This window comes from Crocuta crocuta, unplaced genomic scaffold (genome assembly GCF_008692635.1).
Source record: "Crocuta crocuta isolate KB4526 unplaced genomic scaffold, BGI_CrCroc_1.0 scaffold727, whole genome shotgun sequence".
NCBI lineage: Eukaryota > Metazoa > Chordata > Mammalia > Carnivora > Hyaenidae > Crocuta > Crocuta crocuta.
The window spans coordinates 210,296-219,083 of record NW_027527964.1 but is presented as its reverse complement, the minus strand read 5'-3'; the positions used below and the strand labels follow the sequence as shown (position 1 = coordinate 219,083).

General features: G+C 43.1%; 1 protein-coding gene across 1 annotated transcript in view; it reads left to right on the top strand.

Annotated features, from left to right (window-relative positions):
• Positions 1 to 3,855: 3,855 nt before the first annotated feature.
• GLG1 (golgi glycoprotein 1) overlaps positions 3,856 to 8,788 on the top strand; it is a 160,854-nt gene continuing 155,921 nt past the window's right edge. The window contains 2 exon segments of the mRNA XM_077752791.1: positions 3,856 to 4,029; positions 4,031 to 4,130. Of these exon segments, the coding sequence (XP_077608917.1) occupies positions 3,857 to 4,029; positions 4,031 to 4,130 (273 nt within the window). The 5' untranslated portion in view covers position 3,856.

The window sequence follows — 8,788 nt, the reverse complement described above, 5'->3', positions numbered from 1 at the left end:
TTTCAAAGATATTTTAAACTTTTTTTAAAGTTTATTTTTATTTATTTTGAGAGAGAGAGATATGGCAAGTGGGGGAGGAAGAGAGAGGGAGACCAAATACCAAGCAGGCTCCTCACTGTTAGGCAGATCCCAGTGCCAGTCTCAAACTCATGATCCGTGAGATCACAACTGAGCTGAAATCAAGAGCCGGCCATTTAACCAACTGAGTTACCCAGGTGCTATTAAAAAATATTTTATATATTTTGTCTAGCCTTTATGATTTTCTTTCAGTGGAAATACAAACTCTTTGTTCGGAATCAGAATCCTCCGCAATTACATCAATATATCGGGTCTATAGGGGCCTCTATCATCTGCCCTTGACCAGTTCTCTGACTCCTTCTATTCGNGAGAGAGGGAGATACAGAATCTGAAACATGCTCCAGGCTCTGAACTAGCTGTCAGCACAGAGCCTAACGCGGGGCTCGAACCCATGAACCGTGAGATAATGACCTGAGCTGAAGTTGGACGCTTAACCGACTGAGCCACCCAGGCGCCCCAAGGTCTTTAACTTGTTAATCTCAGCTTTCTAACATTCTTACTATGGTCTAAATGTTTGTGTCCACCCTAAACTTGTATGTTGAAATCCTGATAGCCAGTGTGATTGTATTAGGAGATAGGGCCTTTTGGAGGTGGTTAGGTCATGAGAGGAGAGCTCTCCTGAACAGAATTAGTGTTCTTATCAAGAACCCCACAGAACTTCCTAGCTCCTTCCACTGTATGAGAACACAGCAAGAGGTCAGCAGTCTGCAACCCAGAAGAGGCTATACCAGAACCCAGCCATGCCAGCGCTCTGATCTTGGACCTCCAACCTCCAGAACTGTGAGAAACAAATGTCTGCTGTTTATAAGCCATTCAGTCTGTGATATTTTGTTATAGCAGCCTGACAGGCTAAGCCAACTGCAGATCCAGATTTTTCACATGGTTGGCATCTTTATGCCAATTGGCTCTTAGTTCATTTAACACTCAGGAAGCCTTTCCCCAGCTGCCTTTATAGAAGAGCCCCTCCGTACCCCAGTCACTCCGTATACCTTTTATTTTCTTCATAGCACTTAAACCATCTGAAATTATCTTGCTCCTTGTTTATTGCCTTATTGTTCGCCTCAGCCAGTTTTTGAGCAATGCCTGGCATAAAACAAAACAAAACAAAAACAAAACAAACTCAATTGATATGTATTGAGTGCATCGAGGAAGTGAGGAAAAAGAAATAAAAAAGTACAATAAAGGGTAAAATGAATTCAGAGTTTGTGATAGGGATAGTCTATTTTATACTGAAAAGTCACTGAGGTTGGGAGACCCAGGTTAAGTCAAACCTCTTCCCATTGGCTTAGGGATTTGTGCTGTATATAAAGTCTAGACTTGCCCAACAGTCTGAGCTGGCCAAGGTCCCAGATTTCTCTGGTTTCTTGCTTCTTGGTCACTGTGATTTCAAGATAGGCACATACACTCCTCCCTATCTTCAGAGGTCATCTGTGGCTGGGAATAGGGTTTCCTCAGTAAGACTGAGAGATAGGCAACTGCTGGCTTTTCTTAACAGATTGTCAATTGCTAGCCTTACACTATTTTTTTAATTTTTAAAAAAGTTTTATTTATTTAAGCAATCTTTACACGCAGCATGGAGCTCAAACTCACGACCTTGAGATTAAGAATCACATGCTCTTCCAACTGAACAAGCCAGGTGCCCCCAGCCTTAAATTAGTTTAAAATAATCTCCCACTTGTCTGAGCGCAATGCAGACCCATCATTGTAAATGAATGGCCCCTACTGACTTTGAAAGAACTTTCTGTGATGTCTCTAGCTTGCTGACAACTCACCTATGCCATGTATCTGTTAATGAACATGTACATTTATCTGGTCTACCCTGGGCTGACTTAGTCAATGCTGAAGTTTGGCAGCAGCCTCAGGACCATTTTATGGCATCAGCAGGGGTGAGTGTTGGCAGAGATGCCAACAAACCCTCATTCCCAGAGATACAGGCCTGCTGTCAGCCAAAGTGGGCAGTTTGTACCCCCAGAATATTCTCAGTCTCGGACATTCCTTATGGGGCCCTGAACCCACCTGACTTTTTAGACTCTAGTTATGTCTGATCTGATCTTCACTGCCCATTTGTGGGTCAAGACAGCAGAAGTTGCATTTTTGAACATGGATCACCAATTGGAATCACATGCCCCAAGCTGCCCTCATTCCTCAGCATGCTGTAAAGGTAGAGTGGGATAAAAGTGCAGTCTCTGGGAAGCCTCAGGGACTCTAGTCCTGGACTCACTGAGTTCATCCTGGGCAGGTCACTTAACCCTGCTGTGCCATCTCTGTGCTGTTCCTCAGTTGAATTAGAACCCAACTAAGGCCTGATACAAGGCTCACATGACACAATGGAGGTGAAGACCTTTGAAAAGGTACCATCTCTCCTAAGGAGAGGGAGAGGCACCAGTGTGAAGTGAAACAACCAATCCCTACAGTGCCCAAGATGCTGCATGCAGGTCATCAAGATCAGTTACCCAAGGCACAGACCCACTCTCACAATCTGAGGCCTCAAAGATCGTTTTTTCCCTCCTCCATTTATTTTTTAAAAAATTTGAATGTTTATTTTTGAGACAGAGAAAGGGGCAGGGGAGGGGCAGAGAGAAAGGGAGACAGAATCTGAAGCAGGCTTGAGGCTCCTCGCTGTCAGTACAGACACAGAGCTCAAAGCCAAGAACCTTGAGATCATGACCTGAGCCGAAGATGGATGCTTAACCAACTGAGCCATCCGGGTGCCATTCTCCTTCTCCTTTATTATTATTATTTTTTAATATTTTTATTTATTTCTAGGGGAGAGAGAGAGAGAGAGAGACAGTGTGAGCAGGGGAGGGTCAGAGAGAGAGGGAGTCACAGACTGAAACTGGCTCCAGGCTCCGAGCTGGCAGTCAGCACAGAGCCCGACGCGGGGCTCGAACCCACGAACCGCGAGATCATGACCCAAGCGAAAGTCGGACGCTTAACCGACTAAGCCACCCAGGCGCCCCTCTCCTTCTCCTTCTCCTTCTCCTTTAAACAGGAGGTTAAGTTCTGGTCTACAATCAAGACTCAGGCACAAAAGGCTTCCAGTTGATTAACAGTATTGGCTATAACTTTTTGAGTTTTATATTGTGGGCCAGGCACTTTCCTTATTATTTCTAACCTTCACAATTACACTTTACGTTAGAACTCCTCCTCTTCTTCATGGAACGAGAAGAATAAGGCTCACCAGTTAAAGGGCTTTCCTAGTCTTCAGAGCAGCCAGGATTATAACTGGGTCTCTTCTTAACTCAGAACCTGTGCTCCAAACCCGTGCTCCTACCCTTATTCAATGCTGCTTCTTCCCTGGTTAAGAAAGGTTCTGAGGCAGGTGGAAGGCAGCACGGAGAGATGCAAGAAGAGGCTCTGAGATTTCGGAATACACCTGATCGTGAAAGTTCACTTCTGCACACAAAGTTTTTTGTTTTTGTTTTTTCCCCCCAGTCACTGAACAGGCGACATACTCTACCGGCCATCTTGGTTGTGGCAATCCCAATTCCTTTTTATTTTCCTGTGACGACAACCAAGAGAATTGTTCATAGACGCCCTGCCCAGGCTTTTTAAGGCGCTCCAGCATTTCCCCCGGCATATAAGAGCCCCTAAGGCCCAGGGCGTGGGCCGTTTCAAGCGCTTTTTCCTCCCGAGTTCTGCTCGCACTGCGCGCGTCCCCGCCAGCCAGCCAGCCGGGGAGGGGCTCGGGTGGGCCCCGTCGGGCCCCGCCCACTCCCCGCCCCCTAATTTAAATACGCGGCGCCGGCGGGTGCGTCGAGCTCGCCGCGGACCCAAGATGGCGGCGTGTGGACGTGTACGGAGGATGTTCCGCTTGTCGGCGGCGCTGCAGCTGCTGCTGCTCGCTGCGGCCGGGGCCCAGAAACTCCCGGGCCAGGGCGTCCACGGCCAGGGCCAGGTCCCGGGGGCCAACTTTCCGCCCTTTGTCGGGCAGACTGGAGGCGGCGGGCCNGGAGGAAGAGTCCTGCAGGGAGGACGTGACCCGTGTGTGTCCCAAGCACACCTGGAGCAACAACCTGGCGGTGCTCGAGTGCCTGCAGGACGTGAGGGAGGTGAGGAGGAGGCGGGACGGAGCCGGGAGGGCCAGGCCTGGTGCGGGCCTGAGGGTGTTGCCGGCCTTGGAAGGCGCTGACGCCGGTCCGCCGCTTCTCTCTCTCTTCCTCTGTGCTTCACTCGCTCCTTCCCTCCCCGTCCTTAGCTGGCTCCCCGGCGCATTCCGAGAAGAGGACCCCACCCCCACTCCTCATTCCCTCGCTGGTGCGGGGGTCTGGAAGTCAGACCCTGGCTCCTGGCCGTTCTCTGCGAAGGCCCAGAGCGTGTTTATGTTTGCTCTGGTCTTTTGTGTGATGCTCTAAGCACTGTAGCTCCTCGCCGAAGACCAGCTTAGAATTCGGCTATTTCTTTGGACTTGGACAATTTGTAGCAGCCCTTTTAAACAGGAAAAAAATGGTTGGCGTACTTGAGCCGTTAAGAAATGATCTTCTGTTTATTGGCAGTAGATAAGGTTTGTTTAGGTAACTCGGATTCTGTTCTGATATGTATTGTAGTCTAAACACTGCATTTACCGTCTTTACCCCATTCTTTTGTAATTCGCAAATTCTTATTATCAGTAGAGTGCTGAAACTAATGTATGCCTTTTATTTTCTTATTTTCTTTTGGTCAGTTGTAGTGCATCTGAAGTTTAAGCTGTTACTCCAAGTAATTTAGAGTCCCAAAGCTTGAAAAGTTGGGACAGCAGTCGAAGCTGTAATACCTATACAGTATTTGTGATCGGGTTGTGGGATCTTGCCTTTCTGACGTCTGAATATGACTTTAACAGGACCTCTTAATGAAATCTAGATTTGGTATTCTTTAATGTGATTCACTTAAGTGACACAGAGAATGTCTTTTCTAGATTTAATGCCGCAGACATATTTGACAATTATCAAAGTTTGGGAGCAAATCTGGTAGGGTTTCGTTTTGTTTTAAGGCTTACGTGTATAGAATTAGGCCCAAAGATTGACAGGTAGAATGAAACTGCTGCTTGAAAACAGTTTTGTTTGGGAAATTGTATCATCAGAATTGTCTAAGATATTCATGATCATGGGAAGACCACAAGTTTGTGGAAAATTGCTAGCCTTGGCAGGACACCCCCACCCCCATCTCACTGTGATGCCTGCTCTATCTAGTATTCTATACAGAGTAGTTCACAAGAGGAAAAGACATACATAATCAGAAGGCAGAGAGAAAGGAAGTTTCCAGAGCCAACAAATGTGGGGCCTCAGATGACTTCTCATCTACAACTTGAAGATTAGAAGGGTAATCCATTGTTATTCTTTATTTTTCCGATACGTCTTTTGCAGGTACAGCTAAGATTCTTAACTGTCAGGCTTTTGGGCATTTTCTATTTGGTCTTTGAGGATATATAATAGATGTTGTTCCCTCAAAGTAGAACCCCAATATTGCTGACCGAATGCTTTGTTTGTGGTTGTGGCAGGAACAGTTAGTTAATAGGGAAAGTGGCAAAAAGTGGCCCATGCATGGAGTACGTGTCTCTTTTTTTGTGTGCATTTGGGACATGTGGAAACCTCCACTTACAGGAGTAGGCTCCCTTTGTCATGCATGCAGAAGTGTGTAGCAGTATATGTAATCCATAAATAATTTAGATTTGGCCACTTTTGGAGTCTGTTTAATTTTGTGGATACTGTCTTGCATTACTTAGTGTGAAGAACCTGGCTTGAAAAATGTCGTTCCTACTCCACATTTGACTGTGAGATTCTCAGCAAAGATATTTTTCAGTAACTACGTTTTTCTTCCTTTATGGGGATGATATATAAACTCTTTGAGGGTAGTTACTAGCTCCTGTATTTCCTTTGTAACTTTCCAGAGTACCTAATTCAATGCTGAGACTTAGTGATATTGCCGAACTATTGAGGATGAATAAACTAATGCAGTCAGTTTTCTCTCCAGAGGAAGAAAGAAAAAGTGTAATGTAATTTGGAGGTGGGCGTATTTTGGGTAGCAGGACTTTCCAAATTTCCAATTTAATTAATTTTCCTAAAATTTTATAAACATAAAAGATGAAAGAAGAGTATCATGAATGATTGTGTTCTTCAGGAGGTGAAATTATTATTTTTTTAAATTCTGTTTTAAGTAGGCTCCACATCCACAGTGGGGCTCGAACTCACAATCCTGAGGTCAAGAGTCACTTGCTTTACAGACTGAGACAGCCAAGCATCTGGAGGTGGAAATATTTTTAAACTACTTTTTCTTTCTTTAAAGATGACAAAAGGAAATTTTAATCCACCTGGTTTGGGAATTAGTTAAATCTGATTTATGTGTTTGAAATAGCGTGTCTGAATTAAAGAAATAAACTGGCTAGGCACATTTGAAGTGAAATTATGGAATGTGTTTTGTCTTTGCTTTTTGGTAGGTAGGACTGTTTGATAGGGAAGTGGACATAATGTGCTTCTTTATCCCTTTGGATACAAATTTGGAGAAGACTGTTCTCTGTGTACTTGCTATGAGAATTATGAAAAGGGAAAGCATGTGAATATTTAAATGGTACTATAGTAGGGGCGCCTCGGTGGCTCAGTTGTTTAAGCATCTGACTTGATTTTGGCGTAGGTCATGGTCCCAAGGTTGTGGGATCCATTCCAGCATCAGGCTCTGTGCCCTCTCTGTCTCTTCCCCACTCTCTCTCTCTCTCTCAAAATAAATAAATAAAAACATAAAAAAATAATAAATGGTTGTATAGTAAACATTTTTATTTTGAAACAAGATGGGGGTATATAGAGTTAGGTTAAGTCTTAAGTTCAAACAGATTACGGTTCTCTCTACTGTAGTGTTCAGTTTTATAGTAATTCACTTACAGAATTTATTTGAAGGTATTTATCGTTTCCTTTAAATAATCCCAACTGATGCTTTCACTTTGGTTAATGTATCATGTGCCAACAAATTAAAAATATATGTGTAAACTATAGTAAAATTGCATATGGACTATAGTTCACAGCTTTTCCTCAGTCACTTTGTCCATTATTTTGAAGGCTATGTGTTATGTGAGGGATTTTTTTTTAATCCTCTCAGATGAGTCATGCTTTTTTTAAAAAAATTTTTTTATAATGTGTATTTTATTTTTGAGACAGAGAGAGAGAGAGAGAGACAGGGCGTGAACGGGGGAGGGGCAGAGAGACAGAGGAAGACACAGAATCTCAAGCAGGCTCCAGGCTCTGAGCTGTCAGCACAGAGCCCAGTGTGGTGCTTGAACCCACATACTGTGAGATCATGACCTGAGCCGAAGTTGGATCAGGTGCCCCAGATGAGTCATGCTTTTTAAAAGGTCAAGGATAGAGGCGCCTGGGTGGCTTAGTCTGTTAATTGTCAGAATCTTGACTTGGGCTCAAGTCATGATCTCACAGTTTATAAGTTTTGGCTGTGCACTGATAGTGGGGGGCCTACTTGAGTTCTTTTTCCCTCTCTGCCTCTCCCCTGCTTGCTGTCTCTCTCACTCTCACTCAAAATAAAAATAAATAAACTTTAAAAGGTCATGTATACCCAGTGGGTCCACTATTAAATAATAGATATAAGAGTAGTAATGGTGGGATAGTAGTCCTGGTTATTTTTATATTACATAAATGTATATACATAGGTATATGTGTATACATTCATTTATACTTACATACATGTATATACATATAGAACTAATGGTAGTTCTAGTCATAAAAAAAATATAACAAGGATGTATACGGGAAAAAGGAAAAATATACCCTGGGCTATTGTACCAAGTGAAGGAATAATAATACCAAACAAAGAAAAAAGACACTCCTGTTTCGTTAGTATAAGTGATAAGACATGTTTCATATTGAGAGTAATTTTAAAAGATACTTTAATTTTGGTTGAAATGACCAGTACTATCTCGTGTTCAGAAGTTTCAGATGGAGACATTAGTTTCTTGGGAAAAGTTTATTAGTGATGTGCCTAGTTTTTCTTAGTCTTTTATTTGTGCTGGTTTTTGTTGGGTTTTAAAACAAAAACGTTTATGGAGTACCTGGGTGGCTGGCTCAGTTGGTTAAGCATCTGATTCTTGATCTCAGGTCTGATCTTAAGGTCATGAGTTCAGACTCTGCATTGGGTTGTGTACTTAAAATAAAGAAATAAATAAAAATAAAAACATTCTACATTGCAAAATTTCAAGCATATACAGAAATAGAGTAGTATAGTAATTTTCCACATATGCATCACCCACCGTCAACTGTCTCCACCAATTTTTTGTTTGGTATAGTAGTTGGGAGACTGGCATATTTTAAAAGCAAGTCCCAGACACATGTCATTTCACTTTCTAACTACTTCAGTATGTATCTTTGGGGGCGCCTGGGTGGCTCAGTCGGTTAAGCGTCCAGCTTCGGCTCAGGTCATGATCTCACGGTTCGAGCCCCACATCGGGCTCTGTGCTGACAGCTAGCTCAGAGCCTGGAGCTTCCTTCAGATTCTGTATCTTCCTCTCTCTCTCTGACCCTCCCCTGCTCACGCTGTCTCTCTCTCTCTCTCTCTCTCAGAAATTTAAAAAAAAAAAGAATCTTTGACAAGGACTTTAAAAAATGAAAATAAATGTAGGTATTTATTTAAGATATATTATGTATTGAACAGAAATTAACATTTAAACCATAAACCCACTCTCAGACTCATAGATGAACACTTCCATTATTCTTTAAAAAAATTTTTTTTTAATTTT